We start from the raw sequence: 19,576 nt of genomic DNA on the forward strand, positions 1-19,576 counted from the left end.
ATGTAAATTAAAATATTATAGTTAATAGTGCATAATAAATTATTAATTGAGAAGATAAAATTATCAACGTAAAACGGAGGTATATACCAATATAATATAACCTATGACAAGTGAAAGTTACAAAATTTAAAAAAAACCCCCGGCAAATGCGATTTATTCCTTGTAAACCGATTTTTGGAAACTTATCTATAAAATATTTTCAATTAAGTCGGTTTGACCGTTTAGGGGCTACGAAACACATGGACGCACAGATAAACACTTTAAACTTATAACACTCCTTCTTAAATCAATATCAAAGTGATGGTCAAGGAAATTAAATGGGATGAAAAGGATACTTAGAGAGCTATCATTTTTTGGGACAAAGTTTTGGAAATATTTTAATTGAAATTGAAATATTTGAGTTGACTTTGTTCTTTTGAATTATTGTTTTGAATTATCTAAGTATTTCAGGTTTATTTGACCATTATTTTCCATAGTAATTATTTATATGTCATGCCTTTTCCAAACTGAATCGAAAAGAATCTCCAATTTTTAGTTTTTTCGGGTACGGAAACCTAAGCTCGCGCTTGAAACATAGCTAAGAACACTCTCCGTTAAATTACCTTTGAAATGAAAAATTAAAATCGGTTCGTCGGTTCAGTCGATACGATACCACAGACAGACAAACACACGGACACACACATGGCGGTTAAACTTATAACACCCCTTTTCTAGTTCGGGGGTTATTAAAATATCCACATACTTGTATTTTGTAAATATTTGTTTGTTTGTTGTCTGAGCTGCCTTCTATATAGAGTTATAGACTACAAATAATTTATGTAGGCAAAATGTGCTCAATTTACTTATCTTCTGTCAAAAAAAAATTGAATTATTAATAAAATTATTTTAAATATCATATGCAAATGCAGTTTTTTTTTTGCAAATTTTTTTAAATTGCATAGTTTTAAATTTATTTTCATAATATTTATGGAACCAGTTTTTTTTTTATACAGCTTAACTATCTAATTCTAAAACGCCAACTTTAAAATTAATATTTCATTTTATTGTTTAAAACAGACAAACATTAATTTAAAATTATAATTTATGTATGTGCGATTATATAAACCTGACCGCCCCCACCGCATCCCCCAAAATATGCTCAGTTCACAAGACTAAAGGTATAGGTTTAGTTCAAACAATGTATTTGTTGTTATTATTTTCACTTATATTACAAAGTTAAAACTATCATACTTTGAAAATGCATTAAAATAATTATATTATAATATACATCGGGACGAGACTAAATGTTTTATTTATTAGACGCTCTGATCGGATTATATTTCGGAAGAGATTGTAAGCCCCCGCCCCTCAAAAGGCGACCCAAAAACCTACGGAGAACAAGTTTGAAATCATTTTCATCACTATTAACCGAATTGTGAATTTAGTATATTTACAGTCAATTAAAAATGCAATTATAAAATGCTTATTATTTTTGCAAACTGCAATCATTTCTTATAAATCAATTTTGATCACAAAATTCCTTGACGATCTAACGAATCGAATGCAGAAAAAAAATTCAAATCCGTCATACTGTTCAAATTTTTGAACTTCAGTGCTTCGTTTCCGCGACTATTAATCATAAGTTATAGTATTAATATAAAACTCAGTGTATACAGAGTGGTTGTCTAATTAATATTATTAGTTAGTATATTATACTAACAAGAAGAGCAAATCTGCACTTGAATCGTTTTTACAAAACCTACTTTAGCTCTATTTGATTTAATTTAGGTACATGATAAGTGCCCAATTTACTTCTATAAATATCTATAAATTATATTTAATTATTAAAAACATGATTAATACATTAATTTTTTTTCGCTTTTAAAATAAAATTTTTATAAAATATTTATATTTCGATGTTTCCAGAAAGAGTTTTTTTTTTTTTTTTTGTAATGTTTTTCTCGTTTTAATAGGTCATACATATTCTTAGAATGTTATAAAATTATTTTGTGTATGTTCATAAATTTGGCAACGTTTCAATTTAAAAAAATAATAATAATAAAACTTTGAAATTAAAGGGAATAGATCTTTTCAGTTTTACTAAAAATTATTTAATTTTTTGGAAATTTTAAGAAATATTATCCATTAATATTGACTTGTGTGTCTAAAAAGTATAAGCAACAAGTTTTATCAACCCGTGATTCCTTTTTGATCGCTTCTTTAGAAATGCACATCACCATTTATAATTAGACGTTGAAGTGTCTTCACTTTTCGGCAAATTTTTTTTTTACTTTAGACAATATTGTACCTTATTGTATATCCGACAAATAATAAAGTATTTTATAAGGTCAATTCCTCTTATATGGGTTAGGGGTTGTCCAAAATTTGGGTAACTTTATTTTTAAGATTTCTAGACCCTCCCTTCCGAGTTTTTTATTTTTTTAAATTATTTTATTTTAGACTTTTTAGTCCGTCAACACTAAAAAATCCTTCTTATTATACTTTATTAAAACTTTTAAATCAATTTATTCTTCCTAATTAAATTTAAACACATAACTTATATATTTTTGTAAATCACTTATAATTTATTTTATTTTTCCCTACTCGATAAGTTTTGTTTAATTTTTTTAATGAACGTTTTACTATTTTGCTCCAAAATTCGCCATTTAGTTTTGTTTTTTTTATAAACCTATCTAAGAACACTTGGATTTTTAAGACAAAAATAATGATACCTTAAATGTTAAAATTCATTGAACCGCTTGGAAGATACGAAGTAATAAAGGAATTTACAAGCAAATATACATACATACATACAAGATACGCGCGAAAAACATAACCACTCCTTGACAGTCGGGTACAATTTTTTTATTTGCCAATTTTTAATAATTTATTTTTTGACATCATAAGATTTAGAAACATCCCCTCACCACCCCTCTTAATGTGCGAGGTAATTCAAGAATGTCTCCTCAAGTTGGACAACCGGTTTCTCAATACCCAATAGCAACCAATTATAACTGATAACCATATTACAAAAAAATAGGTAATCCGAAGCCTTTTTAATCCTAGAGTCTATGCAAGTAATTCAAAATTAATTTCGATTTCTAATATTTTTGGCTAATTAAATAATCATTCCTACGAACAACCAGATTCCATCGTACAACTTTCTCTAACAAGTACATGCGTGTTTTTGTTGCTGTTTAGCTTATTTTTGTGTTATGTATTTCATACAGGGTGGAGCAGAGAAGTGTGCGACTTTAAAAACGTTGTAAAATCAAAACCCATCAATTTTTCTACCATCTTAAAATACATAAAAATCATTAGAGACATTATTTCATTTGTTTTATCAAATTGTATTTTTAACTAAATTAAGAAAGTTGCACACATTCACAACTTAAATTGTTAAATTACATAAAAATAAAGGTTGATGAATAATACGTGCCGCAGAATTTGAACCATATATTGTCAATTTTGTTCTTTTGCTTTTGAATTTATGATTGTAAACAAATAATTAGGAAAAATTGATGAGGTTTTATTTTACAGCGTTTCTAAAATCACATACTTCTCTGCCCCACTCTGTACATTGAAATCTGGAAGTAGGGTGAGATAAATTATAAAATTTGGTTTGGTTTACCTTGGTACTAAAAATGAGTGTAAACGGAAAGTTTGATGTACCGATTTTAATAAAAACAGATTATAAAATAATATTGGCCTTGAATTTATGGCCTTTAGATATATTTCAATCATTTATTTTATTTTATCAATGTCGACAGTTTAAAAGCGAAATAAAAACTTTTATTTTGACCATCATAAGAAAAACTTGTTTTTGAAAAAAAAAATCGATTTTTGTTTTTATATGTATAAAAAAGAAATAGTGCCCTATTCAGTGTACTACAAAGTGCTTAAAAATTGTGATGCTATAGTTCACAAACTTCCGGAAAGTTTCCTTCCCTGTGGATCTGTTCTTATATATAATATCTGAGGTATGAAAAAAATTAACTAATGCCTACACCGTTTTAAACACGACCTGCCTTTGAAATTTCCTTTTTTCAGATTTGAATAACTTCTTTTAACCAAATGTAGCCAAAAATGATTCCTGGATTTAATTTAAACATCATCTTCAATAGATTTTGTGTAAGAGTACGGCGGCGCGATACAGTCAAGTATAATTGTATGTATTGTTCTCCCTTTAAAGTCCAAGGATTTTTGTTCCTTGATCAAAAGTTCATTCTGTGGTAATGCAGGAATTTATTAAGTTAAAAGTACAACAAAGTATTAAATCGTTTTATTAAAAAAATAATAATAATAACTAGCTTGATACCCGCCCGCTTCACTGGGTTTAAAAGTAAACACCACCGCTTCATAGCCTTCATCTCTCTTGATCTCACTTATCCCCCTTTCATAACACGTTAAGTTATGGTTTTACGCAGTTAAAAGATATGCACAGTTTTCAATTGTTAAATAATCATAATTCATTGAATATATATTTTACAAAATGATGACCAAAGCTTTGCTTCATCTGTGATAATCATTTAGAACCATAAATTAAAGATTTCTGTAAAAATTCAAAATAGTAAATGTCAGATTAAATTTAATTATTTTTATTTTTTTTAATATCTATATCTTTATAATTTATAGCTCATGTGTTATTCTTATGTATGAGCTATATTGTTATACAGTTTCATTAAAAACCATCCGCTAATTTTTGAGTGAGAGCATAATAAACTAACAAACAAACAAGCAAACATCCTTACTTTCACATTTATAACATATAAAGGGATAAAATGGCTGCTTGATTTTACCACCGTATACAGGCAACAATGTAATTAGCAATGCATGATGGTATGTGTAATTTGTTTCGAAATGGACATGTGTTGATGTGTGTGAAAAAATCTTTTTCAAAAGCGAATACCTAATACAAAAAAATTTCCATTACTCTGAGAATTCAAAATGTAAGCGTGCGTACCTTGAAATAATCTATAAAATATCATTAATTGCCATAAAAAGTATTTAAAAAATATATAAAAAAACATCAACATTAAAAAATAGATAAAATAGGAAAATAAATGACAGTTTCATTTTGTACCTCGCTTTATGTTCTCTTTACTATTTATTCAAATATTTTCGCGAGAAAATGGATTTTTATATAAGCTCTCAATTTAAATTTAAAGAATGTGTGCTCAATGCATGAAAATCACTGAAAATCTTGCAAATTTTAGACTTGCACCGTCTTTCAATCTTACATTTTTGCAAATTCAACATTTGAAGCACAGTTTAAAATAAAGAAATTATATTCCGAAGAACTACCTAGGTATTTTTTGTGTGTAAAAAAGCTGCTTGTATATAGAGGTTGTGTTGGAGTTTCTAACAGATTTTTTTTAATGTCATAAATGTCAAGGTATCGAAAGAATATGGAACTTGATTTACAAATCTATGTTTTACTATCAAGGTAATTATTTTATACTTTAATATTGTAGGTAATTATGTATATGTTTATTAAAAAGAAAAAAACATTTAATAATGTTTATTATTATTCATTTTCATTATTAACAAAAAGGTCGAATAGGCCTCACCTGTTAGGTATAAAGCTAGCGTATTATTTTTGAACTTATTTTCAGCTAATCAAAATTTGTGTGAAAATAGTCCTTAGATACTCTAAGAACACAGATCATGCAAGAGCGATATTGAGAAAGGTGCACTTTTGAAGTTACAGGCCTGACAAATTTTTAATTTCCCAGCCAAGCTCTTCATGAATATATTTTGTTTCTTTCTTGTTTTAATTCCACATGTCCACAAAGCGTCAAGCTTGTTCTCCAACACTTTAGAATTCGTAGGGCAGCCATATTCATCTATTTTAAGCTGACGGGTAAGTAAAAAATTTGCATGCCTACGGGTTCCTCAATATCGCCCTTGCTCTGTATTGTTAAACTATCTAAATTTTTGACTTGTTGCAAATAATTCCAAAAAATGCACGCTGGCTTTATACCTAAATGAAAACAAACGATTGAAAGTGAACTTTTATGATAAATGCCTTATAAAGTTATAAATTAATAAAAACAATAAATTTAAAGAAAATAAAAAATCGCTCTTTTCGTCTTAGAAGGCAACACCAGATTTTCGGCATTTGATGAGCACCGATGGATCGTCCATCGAATGCCTCGGGAGATACTAGCTGATTATCACATAAGTGGGTATTTTGTAATATATATGCGTAATGGCATCCTTCTAAAAATTTGGAAACTTTGAGAGCAACAAATACTTACCGATATCGATTTAATCGATAGCGAATATATATCATTGTTGCAAAAGCTATTGAGGAAATTTGGCAGTTTGATTTCACTTTTCGTGGGATAATTTGACGACTTTTTGTTAAATAAAACTTATAGCGGTTTCGGTTTCTGCCACATACTTCGCGATGACAACACCAATAATCAATACTAGTTCTTGAAGAATAGAACAAAAATTTCAATGGCTGTAACGCTTAAAAGTTGATATTTTACAATGTGTTTTTCTCATCTTTTAAGTAAAATAACTCGAAAACAAAAAAGTTTTGACCTTTGAGACCATAAAAAAGCGGAACTTTGTTCAGCTTTTCGAAAATCAATATTTTCCAAATATTTCGAAAATTTGGCTGAGATCACAATTTTTTACATCGATTGTGCGGGAAACTTTAGTCACTCGCGTATAGTGAGTTTTAGTAACTTCTGAAAGATAAAAATCTTCTCTATTAACAATAAATAAATAAAAACTTTGATTAATTAGTTTTTATAATTTGTATTATGCTAACTTTGTTGACGATTTAATTAGGTAATAAAAATACACGGTGAACCAAAGATATGTCAGATTTTGAAAGCGCTGTAAAAAGGAATACCATCAATTTTCAAAATTATCTACTGAAGAAAATGAATTCTGTTGAAATGAAGCATCCCAAGTAGCATTTGAATCACTTCTTGTCGGATCCACTCTTTTAGCACTCTAATATTGCTTTGATAAAACGCTTACAAAGTGTAACCGAGATGCTAGACTGAATCAATGGCAAGTACAACGTGATAGACGAAAGGAAAACACGTCCTAGTGGTTTCCAGTATGTATTTAGGGTGGTAAGAAGATAATTTGTAAAAAATTTTGAGGTAACTTTTTACAACGTCTTCGAATTTGTCCACATTTTTGCCTTATACTGTAAACTATCAAGGTGTTACATTTTAATATATACAACTACCTACTCATTTTATAAGCTGATAAAGATGCGGTAGCTTTTTTTAGGCCGTCGATTTTTCAATTGATAAGTAGAATAACTATAAAAATCATAATTAGATGTAAAATGAGATATAAAATGTAATTAATACCCATACCAATTAAAAACAAAAACCAGACATAGTTTCATCATCATTTTTGGTGATATGAACAATATGTTTTTGTAATAATTCCTTATTAGCTCAGGTGCGTATTCTTAGACATTTCTTTGTTAGCTAAAAATAACAAAAATAACAAACAACACTTGGAAATGCTTTTTCGCAAACCTAGTAAATACAGCGGAATCGAAAGCAAAAAACAGTCTAATCCCAAATGATTGATGATACGTTCAATTTTAAGAAATAGAGAATACTTTAAATTAAAATCTTTGTCGTTATAAGAAAATGGAAAACTATGTATTTATATCGATAAATTTTTGCATTCGATTTCCGCCAAGATTATAAAGTTGACGAACAAAAATTTTTAACTAAAGTTTGCTGTTATTTTATACAGAAAAAATTTCTAATTTAAACTTTTCCGCTATTTTCAAAGGACTCTTAATGGCATATGCAATTTTTCCGAAGACCTTGAAAAAAACTAGATCAAATTTAAGGCCTCCATAAGATATTTTCCTTCGGATAAAACAACTTTTACTTGAGTAATTTCTTTCTAAAGTCATTGAAAAATAATAATTAATTAATACATAATTATAAAAATAAAGAATAACTTTCTAAATTTAAATTCAAAATTTTTCCCTATATCTTATCATGCTCAGAACATGACCTGATTTTTAAACGTCCTTCTTCAAAGTTTTACATTTTTTTCAAAAACTCATCCTTGAAGATATTTTCAGCTGGATTGTTTAGAATGGGACACCTGGTACGTTACTTCATATATAGCGGCAAAAAATCAAAAAGGTTGTTATTGACCACTGATATGTTTATAAATGCATGAAATGCATAGCAAGGTGATTTTGTTTATTTAATTGTTTTCTATGTTATATATCAATGTTGAACTAATTAAATAATTAATATATGGGACAGTCTTGTACGTTGAATCACAATTCAATTAACGTCATTTTTTTAAAATATAACAATGGGATTAGTTTCTCTTATAGCACCGTTATTCCTGCACACTGTGTAGTTCCTAAAGCCTTGAATATAAAACAACTATCGATAAAACTAGATTATAGTATATTTTATCAATATGTGATCCATGGTTCAAAACCATAATGTATCATAATGGGTCACATTCGAAAGTATCTCTAATTTTTTAATAAAAAAGTACAAAAAAATTGCCACATTAAGTACCTCTGTTTAAAGATCACTGATACAGGATGTCATGCCCCTATTTACCATGCAGCCAGAGTAGACGCATACCTAGCCCGGTCAGAACTGAAGGGCGGCAAATTTTTGTGGAAACTTTGAAAACTTATCATATTCCTAGGAATTGAATTTCTGGTCTATTTCGTTGGCCCGCATAACAATATAAGAGATAAATAGCCTAATATCGAATATTCTATAAGTTTCTATATAAAAAAAACTTGTTGTACCAAAGCTATTCTACCATTGCAGAAGTTTTGAGGGGAAGGTTGACAGCAATTTTCGAACTTCCGGACAACATCAGAGTCTGGGTGTTGTTTTAATTCAAAATAAATGACGGTCGATTTTTTCAAGCGTTTCCTGCTCAACATTCTCAATAATAATTTTAAATAGCGTAACAAATTTGCCAGCAAAAAGCAGCAATTTAAATAGAATGCAATTCAAAACACAAAATAAAAAAACTCAAGTTATAATTAAATCAGGAGTTTCTTAAAGTAATTTTTTTTACTATTAGCACTAAAATTTTTAATTATTATTCTACTTGAAAGCAAAACCACACACATCTTTTTTCTCAATTACTTCTGCTCTGGTAAAAAATTTGGTTTCATATGTCTATTTTAGATAGCATTATCTTTTAGAAATTAAAGAGAGGCCCAAAGTAGGTATTAGACTCCACCCTGTATTCAAACAGGGTTATTACTCTTGTCCTTTGCTAAAAGATATAATTTTTTTGGGCAATAGTTTTCTTAAATAAGAGAAATAGATACTTTATTAATGTGTTAAACAGTTTTCTAATTTTCCAAAAAATTCCACCTTCTGGTGGGAGTTTTGGATCTGCACCTGTATATTAAGTAAAATTGAAAACACGAATTTTTGTATGAATTAAAAAAAAGTAATTTTTATTTAAAAAAATAATACAATTTCAATTAAAACAGTGAGGAAGGAATTAGAAGCAAGAATTATTCTTTTTTTAAATTTAATAATTTTTACATAATTAGTATAAAAATTATTTAAAATAAATTAATTATAGTTTTCCTATTTAACTTAATTGTTTTTGTGTAAATGTGTGTATTAAGAGTTGGTATAAATTCAATTGAAATTCATTTCAATTAATTTTGAACTATCTCTTAAATGTTTGTGTATGTGTATGTGTGTAGATGTGTGTGTGTGTGTGTGTGTTATGTGTGAGTGTCATTTGTATAAGTGTGATGTTTTGTGTGTGGTAATAAAATAAATCCTAAACTACTCAATAAATTAATTAAACTTGAAATTAAATGCTCTTCAACAAGTTTTTATATTTTTACATATGTCTTGTATTACCAAAACCACCGTGACCCGCTTGAGAAGCACCTTTATTGTAGCCCATTTGTAAACTTAATTCAGCTTGATGTGCACGTAATTGTTCTTCTGTAAATGTACGTTCATTTTTATCTGCCATTTTTGGGCCTAATATTGGTCCAGTAAATTCAGGATGTTTTTGAGTCTATATAATTAAAAAATAGAAAATTAGCCAAGAAAGAAACAAAAATTTTCCTAAATTAATCTTGTACGAAAATGCAAAGTTAAAGAATCTTTTGGGAATCTTATATATATTTTGTAACATGTTCTAGGCTATAAAAAAACTATTCTGTATCAAATTTCGAACAAAACAATCATTATAATGCCTATCTAAGTATACTTTAGTTTTCAAATTAATCGATTTCAAAAACAGAAAATCTCTATTTAAAGATAGTTGCCTCGTAAAATCTAGCCTCAAGAAACGGTAATCGGAAAAATAGACACGAAAAAAGTAGATAGACTCGGAGTATTGTTATAATTACAAGTAGGCTGGGTTGAATTTGTCAACTAAGAGTTGGTTGGGTTCTGAAGTTATTAGCCCTTTCATTCAAAAATGGGACACTAATACAGAAATTTTTCTCCGATCTATTTTTTTCTAAATCCTAAATAAACAATCAATTTTCGAAGGAGGATTCATATTCAAATTAAACTTGATCCCGTTATCCATCTCTGTATCTCGAAAATTAAAGTAGGTAAAAAAATCATCTCATCCTGTAAATATTTCTCATAAATACTTACAATACGTCCTAAAGCAAATAGACATAGGGTAACTTGTGGAATATTACGACGCTCGAACAAATCAGCTGTTTGGAAAATTTCTTCTTCAGGTACACCATATTTTTTAATGGCAGCTTGAAATCTGTAAGAGTACCAAAAAGGTATATACAATTGAAAAAGAATCTTAGTGACGCATCAAGACTGCAGACCTGTCAAAAAATAACCTTATAAAAACTTTTTTTGGTTTCTGGTTTATTTCATAAGGAATTTTTCCAACGGGTCCAGTAGTCATGCGTTTGGAAGATAATGGTTAAATATTTTAAAGTACCTTTGAATATTTTCCATAAGTTGGAAATTAGTACCCCGTGTTTGAATTTTTTTGACTGATCCTGGTGCTAATTTATTGATTAAATTACATAATACAACACCATCTTTTAAAATATCCTCATAAGAACCACTTGGTACGGGTTCGCCTAATATTTGAAAAATCCATTCTAGAACTTCTTTCTCTTGTTCAGCATTACGTGGCTACAAAAAGTTTAGTTAATTATATTTCTGTATATGCTCGATAATAATTAACATAATCTGTTTTTTGAATGAATTCCAAATTTAATTTATATTTCTCGTGAAGTTGGTTTACCAAAACACAACATAAATTATCATCGCCTCATAATATCTCTCATGTAATAACGAACGATGTAGGTTTTTTTGGCACACTTACAAAATAAACATATGTGTATTATTTTTCTTTACTACTTGAAATAAATTTAAAAAAAAAAATCGATCAAGTGGGAGTTAAAGAATGAATATATTGAAAGCTTCAGAAAAAATTAGTTTTTATACAAAATTTTGGAAGAAATATCATAACGGAAATTTTATTTTAATATTACTCTGCTCAGAGCACTATACAGTCAAACCTGGGTAATTGAGAACTGGATAAGTGAGAAAACTCTATAAGCGAGAGTAATAGCCAGAACCCGTCATTTTAATTTCCCAAAACCTCTATTAGCGAGAAACAGAAACCTCTGTAAGAGAGAGTCGTTTTTCCCTCATGGACCTCCGTAAGTGAGACTGCTACTTATCTATACCTCTATAAGCGACAGTCGATCTTCATTTATTTATATTATTTAGGAGAAACTACAGCTACAATTTACTACATTCGTACTTGCTGTGACTTATTATTGCTGCGTACCTCTATATGGAGAAACGCTATCCATGTACCCGCATTAGCGAGAAACTCGGGTTAGTGAGAAACCTCTATAAGCGAGAATGAGATTGTGCTCCCTTGATCTCTCGCTTATCCAGATTTGACTGTAAATATAAGTACTTTCTCTATTCTGGCCACTGGATGAAAGTAAGAAGGGTCAAAAATCGATGAATCGCGATAATAGACCTTTTCTGGAAGGTAATTTTAAAAAAGATAACACTATCTTTTTTTTATCCTATTAAGCCAAATTGTATAATATTCTCTCTAATTTGACGACACTGAAGCAAGTGGAAACAATATTAGACAATGGACAAAATATGGCCCCCTGATAGCGCGGGGATGTTCGAGCAAGATTTACTAAGGATTGTGAGTATATATTGGCGACAATCAAATAATCATACATAATTAGTTGGGACAACAGTGTCTGTTTCTTTACAAGAATCGTTATTTAACCAAATTTGTAAGAAAAAACCAAGCCCCCTTCTTGTATAGGTGATTGCCAAAGAGATAGAAATAGAAAACCTCTGCATTAAAAGTGTAAACTAAAACATTTAAGTTCTTTTTTTGTTAAAAGATTGTTTCATGTGAACGGGTGTGCTTTAATGTTTTCACAAGTCAAAGTGCAAATCAAACATGCAACTAAAAAAATGATAGAGTTTGACAAGCTATGTTCAATTGGAGTATGTTTTTTGTGTACGTAACCCTATTTGCATAAATATTTTTAAATAAATATTTATGTTTTCAAAATTATTTAACATCATTAATTTTAATTACTATTATTAAGTGGTTCCAGAAAACAGTTCGTCAGTAAGCCATCCATTATGGAAATTTTGTTTAAATGTTCTGACGTTTGTAGAATCTTAAGTTACAAACCGACATAGAAATTACACCATTTATAGAAAACTACAAAACTGGAATGATCTTTATTATTTACTTGTAAAATTTAAGAAAACTTTTATTTAACTAATTTTTTCAATTTAAAGAAATTTGAAAATTTTGTCGAAATTGATTAAACCATTGCATTAGCCGAAATTTACTTTAGTCGAGGATAATTGTTTATCCTATAAGGCAAATAGACAAATAAATTGATACGAAACTTGTTGTCATTCTTTATAAAATCAACTCAAATCAAAAATAGTTCCAAAAATCTTTTGGATTTTTTGATTAACGAAATCTTTTTTGTTTTGGAAGAAGAATAGGTACGGCATCAAAATCAAATTAGGAAAAAAAAGAAAAGCTCAAATTAAAATAAATTACATACCGCCATTTTTAATGAATAAAAAAAAGAGTGAAACTAAATCCCAAAAATAACACAAAATTAATAATTTCTTTAAAATCTGTTTTTTGTTTTAAAGACGTACAGATTTACGGTTCAATATATATTTTACGACTGAACATAAACTGTTAAAATGCACTCAGTTTTCACAAATATTTCCCCACTCCCATCCACCGTTATGTTATTTTTCTCCATTCGTTTTCGATATCGTTATATAGTGTGACGTCAAATTATTACATATGTAGCGTTGTAATATCCCATCAATTCTTAAAATTAATGTAAGAAAACAACACCCTCGCATTAATGTAACTTTATGGATGCTATTTTTAAAGAACTGTTTTATTAAGTATCTCATTTCCAAAAAAAAAAAAACGGGCGTATGTTGTAACAATTTAATGCATTTTTTTTTTTTAATTTTATTATCTATGGGACTTAAAATTCCAAAATGATTTCATAATATTTTGTATGACAAAATATGTTATAAATCCGGCAAGAGGCCAAAAAGGACATTTCTGACAAAGTACCAATAAAATTTTTAATTTCGCTTAAGCTTCATTAAACATTTCTCAATCAAGTAGAGTTTCAATTATTTCAAAAATAGGTATTTGTTTTTCTTAGGGTCCGATCTAACAATTTAGCTGTAACATCATAGAGGTTAATTTATAACATTCACTATGGGGCCAACCAAGTCTGCTATGGGACTTCTAAATAAGCATACAAAAGTTCATGAAAGTTTCTAAGAATTAACTACTCAACGGATTGCAATTCGGAAGAATTTCTTTGTACCTATTATCAATTCAAAAATCCTTACATAGCAAAAGGGCAGATTCTTTCTTTCCTATTTAGCTAATTCTTCTTCTTTCTTTCAGCTTGGCTCGCTTAAGGTAGTACTATCGGTAATAGACTTTGCATTCAGAATTTAATGAAACTTGGCATAGTTGTCCATTATTATATCATAATTAACCAGTTAAATTTTTAGGGGCCTTCAGAGAACTGAAAATCTGAACGTCCAGTTTTGTGAAATAAAATAAAATGTCTTTCTCTTATTAATTATCTGCAAAATGTGCTTAAGGGGATTGTAAAGTGGTGAAATTTAAATTTTTCAAGTCCCTACCTGTATCTCAAAAATATATGGTTTAAATACTGTTTAATTTGAAAAAGATATCAATAAGTCTTTTAATCATCAGTAAGGGTCACGGTAAGAAATGCAGGGCGTTTAATACAATGCTGGTATGGTATAGAGACACATGCTATAAGTGTTTATATTATATTACAGAATTAAATAGGTCTATCCGCCAGACGTATTGTGTGTATGGCCAAAGGGTATGGGTCTGACGCCCATAGTGCCATTGACTTGTAGGCCAAATCATTGCAAATGTTACTATTTCCTCAATGGCCAAGTCTGTATGGCGTTCATGCCGATACTGGTATAGTGATATATACACAAAAAAAGTTTTTCCGTGTAGAACTGGAGCAAAAATTATATTCCAAAAAATACCTACTATCTAGACAAAAAGATAGAAGATTTGAATATCTTGGAAGTAAACTATCGATATCTTGATCATTGGAGCTGTTTGGAATACACGTTTACAATAATGTGAACCAAAAGAACGGCCTGAAATTTTGCGTAAAGAAAGTATTTAGCCCCTGCTCTTTCTTTAAAAGTTTGAGAGTTTTACCTCTAGGCATATACCTACCTAATGCTTTTAGTTTTAGTTTTTTTTTTTTTTTTTATAATCTGACCTCCGTACATTGAGTTAATTAAGTGAATATAGACGTTTGAAATCTGACAATATAATTTATTTCAATTAAAAATTTTTTATTACAAATTGTTTACATCAAAAAATTTGGCACTGAAAAAATTTAGGTGACTTTATAGAACAATTTCGATTTCTTTTTTGTAAATATTTATAAATGCAACTTTGTTTAAAAAATTTTTATTTTTCTTATCTAATCAATTTACATATTTCTAAACACAAAATTAATTAATGTTAAGGTATATTCATACCAAGAGTATCTATTTCACGCGACCGAATAAGTTCTGCGTTTACTACATCTTTGGATCATGCAGTCAGAAGATCACATTCGGCTTTCCTTTTCCATCATGTTAGAAACTAACCTAATCTAACAGAAAATATGCAACCTCATTAATTTCTGGATAATATATTATTATATGTAGAGAGATTTTTTGTCAATTTGAGAAAAACAGAAAGAAAAAAAACAAACTTTAAGAATGAAAATTAAAAATTTCGAAAATTAATTAATTTATCATTTTATAATACTTTTCTGTTTTCTATGTCTAATCTTTAACGTTCTAACACACACACATTTCGAATTTCGCGGTTAGAATTCATAAAATGAAGATATTTAACCAAAGAAAATTAATTTCACTACAATTTAATTATAAATAGTAATTTATTTAATCAGAATATATTGGTCTCACCATCGGTGACATCATTTGGACCTTCATATAAGTTGGCATGAAAGTTGAAACCGGTGGTTAACTATGTGTAGGTAACTCTGGACAGATAGACATTCCAAACAATAAGAAATGGGTTTTTTGAAATGTGTAGAGAGAATTTATTGCAAAAATAAATTGGGAGATATCAAACAAAAAAGGAGGAGTTTTAAAATTCGACTGTATTTTTTTTAATGTGTGTTATCTCAGAACTTTCGACTGGGTGAACAAATTTTGATGACTCTTTATCTATTTGTAAGCTGGTGCTTCTCGTGTGACCTCATTTTATTTTGGTCCACTTCTGACAACGGCATCTATGAGAAAACCATTAGAATTTGCATTAAGTATGCATGACAAGAGGACGAATAACTTAATGTAACGCCAACCGATTTCGATGATTCTGTTTTTAGTGACAAATTAGTTAGTGTACTTCAGATTTACTAAAAATCAGAAAATTAAAAAACTTTTGGATGGTCTAATATAAACCAACTTTTAGAAATCTAAAAACAAAAATGGTTCATTCTAATAAATAATTCTTGTTTATATGAATGAACTGTTAACGCCGTATAACCATTTTCTTTTAATTTTTTTTTATAATACTATAAAATAAAAAATAGAACAACAGATTTATAAAAAAAATTGATTTATGGATCAAAAAACATTATGATCACTAAACATTAAAATTACTGAAGATTTTTAAATGGATATATTTAAAAAAATTATTCAATTCGAATTTTTTGGATAGATGCCATTATTCACAATTTAATATATACAAAATATAAAACTTTGTAATCAATAAATTTGATTAAATAAATATTATAGCTCTTGTTTAGCTAATAATATTTTGTTTATGTGTTTTTACCTCTATATTCAGACGTATATAGATGTTGTAAAAGTGAAAATTTATGCAACAGCAGCTTTATAGGCAGGTGGAGAATATAATCATAATTAATCAAGCGCGGATCCAGCCCTCACAAAAGGTCATGGCCGCGGCACCCGAAAATCGCGAATCGGAGTTTGAACTCGCTTATGAACGATATAGTGCATTCCTATAAAGGAGATGACAAAACATATCACGCCCTGATCAAGACTTAGTACAGTGTATTAAAAATTAATAAACCTGTAAAATATTAGTTTGTTCGCTCACAAAAATTGCAAATAAAACTTTGTTTACACATCCATTGTCACATTTAGACTCTAAACTACTGAACCAATTTTGATGAAATTTTTACAACTTCAAAATAAATTAAACGCCAGTATACATTTTACATTAAATATTTTATTTAGGTTCTTTAATTTAGGTTAGAGTGGCTGTCCTGGGATGGGACACACGTAGACCATAGGGTTCGAATTGATACCGAAAAAAGGTTGGCCCATCCCCGGCCACTACTCCATGAACCATTTGGATCTGTTTAAGAACAGCAAGGGAGCTTTGACGTTGACGGACTTTAGGTCGGAGAGGTCGTCAAAGAGAGGCTGGCTCAAGTCCATCTCCTCATGGTAAGTGACAGCTCCTGCAGTAGTCGTGATACACTGCCAGGCCCAGGCGTTCTGCGTGCTTGCCGCCCAACCAGTGTCCTGTAATAGTCGCAACAACTTTGCGAACAGAGGCCCTTGGAATTAATATAAGATCTTCGAAACGCCTACGATTGTAGACCATATGCGTCTAGTAGTACCACAAGTACGTTCCTCCCACCATCTAAGATTGGCCTTTTTTAAGATATCCTCTTTGAGGAGCAACTTTCCGCCAGCTCAATTAAGAACGTACGACAGTTCTGTGTTACCTTTGACGTTAGATAGACTGAGCTGAAAAATTTAAGAGCTGCTTGCCTGTCTGTGAAGATTGTAATGTCCCTGCATCTAAGGGTGTTCAGTCTTATACATTCACACACTTCATGAATAGCCATCACTTCCGCTTGAAATGATAGACACAGGTCGAGATTTTCAGAGAAGTGATTTTCGAAGAGCCAATAATACAATTAAAATAAACTTCAAGATTCCATAATTTAACTAAATGTATAACTAGCTGATTCGATTTACCTTTATGAGATCTGTATTTTGGCATACGCAAGCACATTAACTTTTACTTTTCTATGGAAGAGTGCTGAAACATAAAAATACGACTGAATTATTTTATAATTATTTAATTCATGGAAAATAATATCAAAAACTAACACAATTTTAGTATTTATATACAGAGGTTGTGTAGCGTTCATCCACACAGTATTTTTTATGAGGATTTATCTTATTAGACATAACAAACGTATCATATTTACACGTATTCTAAACTTTTGAACATCAAAGGAGGCCTTAATATAGGTGACGATTGATGATATATTATAACAATGAACGAATAAATCCTTATTTATCACATCAAATTATGTCGAATTAGGGTTCCCTCTATTTTTAAGTACCTTTAAAATATTTAAAAAATTAATATTTGTAACGCTTTTAAAGTAAATAAAATGATATTTCTATTCCTAAAATATTTATATCTTCTATTTCCTATTAGTAAATAACTAACATTATTATATAAAAATATAGGCAATATTTTTACATAAATGATGAAATGTATGAAAGACTTGGTTATTATCTAAAATTATACAATACGTAAATGCGCGCAGTGGCAAAAATACTTTTACTAAACAATATCGAAGCTTATAGATACAAACGAGTGCTAAGATGGTGAACTTAATTACCCTTACTTACTTAATTTCTTACTTACTAAGAAATTACTGGATGGTATTAAAACCTAAGTAACTTTTTTAATTAGCACAGTTGAAGAATTATTTTACTTTAAATCATCAGAATCATTTTCGGTTAATTTAATATTCACTGAAATATTTTCTAAAATATAGGATATCTTGAACTATTTACCCTCTGTTACTCGAACAAAATATTGTTTCCCTACGATGAATTTATAATCAATATTTGTATAGATACTAGATAACTCGAATTTCTAAAAACAGATAATGAAGTATTATTTAGAATTCCCCGAACTCATAACAATAAAATCCAAAAGAATTGTTAATTTCGCTGTGAAAAACTCGTAAACTCGAAATTTTTAGAATTTTTTTTGAACTTGAAATTGCCGAGATCTTACTGTACTCAATCTAGCCCCTAAAAATAAAATATCGTTAACCCTATATTTGCTTTGTCGAGCAACTCGAACTGGTACTGATTTCATACGAGTAAAGTGGCGATTTCAATGTTCTAGATTAAAACAACTCAAGTTTCGGTTTCGGTCAAGTCAAATAGAAATATTTACTATAAGCAAAATTACTATAGTTTATAAGCCCCAATACTAAGTTTAATTTTATTATTGGGGCTAAGGTAGTGCTAGGATCTGATAAGAAATTTATGTTTTACTAAGGAAAGTTTGCTAAGCTTACTCTTACTATGGCCATGGCCCAAAATTTACGCTATGATGAATGAGAGAAAAGACTACCAGTTAATACCCATGTGTCCTTGTCTAATCTATATGTCATGGGCTAGCATGATATGATTATGACATATGACTATGACAAGGACACATAGGAACTTACTGGCAGTCTTCTCTCTTATTCATCCACTAACTGGCTAGCATATCCCCCGCTTTATCTGTGTATGCTGGGCCAAAACGAAACTACTCAGAATTTCTAAAAATTTTTACAAAATTTTCAATTAAATTTTAAACTTTTTTTAATTATCTTACACTTTTGATTTTACTGAATCCTCTTGGCACAAATCAATTACCTACCCACTTGATAATGTATACTTAATATTATTACAAGCTTGACAAAATATATAAAATCAATATATTAACGCTAAAATAATAATCGTAGCTGTTTTAAAAACAATTATGATGTAATGATAATGTATAGATTTTGGCTAAAGTAGCCAAATAAATTAATTTTCCAACTAATTAACATTATAAGCTAAAAATATATATAATTTTTATTATACGTTTGATGTATGTTAAGATCATTGTTAAAAATAACGAAACGAAAAAAAAAAGGAAAATTAAATTTTTTATTTATTTTTCTAAATGTGGGTGAAAGTACCACACA

The 19,576-nt window shown here is 29.2% G+C and overlaps 2 protein-coding genes across 2 annotated transcripts in view; one reads left to right on the forward strand and one right to left on the reverse strand.

Annotated features, from left to right (window-relative positions):
• The window catches only part of LOC123305972 (muscle-specific protein 20-like), a 67,042-nt gene that overhangs the window by 37,489 nt on the left and 9,977 nt on the right, over positions 1 to 19,576 (forward strand). The gene's annotated exons all lie outside the window — the stretch shown is intronic.
• On the reverse strand, positions 9,447 to 13,126 carry LOC123305973 (muscle-specific protein 20). The gene is made up of 4 exons (XM_044887817.1): positions 13,055 to 13,126; positions 10,915 to 11,114; positions 10,608 to 10,728; positions 9,447 to 10,014 (listed from the first exon to the last, which is right to left on the reverse strand). The coding sequence occupies exons 1-4, from the start codon at positions 13,058 to 13,060 to the stop codon at positions 9,832 to 9,834; spliced, it is 510 nt and encodes a 169-aa protein (XP_044743752.1). The 5' UTR covers positions 13,061 to 13,126; the 3' UTR covers positions 9,447 to 9,831.

Source organism: Chrysoperla carnea, chromosome 1 (assembly GCF_905475395.1).
Source record: "Chrysoperla carnea chromosome 1, inChrCarn1.1, whole genome shotgun sequence".
Taxonomy (NCBI): Eukaryota; Metazoa; Arthropoda; class Insecta; order Neuroptera; family Chrysopidae; genus Chrysoperla; species Chrysoperla carnea.

Coding starts and splice junctions, on each gene's coding strand:
- LOC123305973 (XM_044887817.1), bottom strand. Junction 10,729..10,914: donor CTTATGGAAAATATTCAAAG/GTACTTTAAAAT, acceptor GTACTCTTACAG/ATTTCAAGCTGCCATTAAAA. Junction 10,015..10,607: donor TATTTGCTTTAGGACGTATT/GTAAGTATTTAT, acceptor TTAATTATATAG/ACTCAAAAACATCCTGAATT.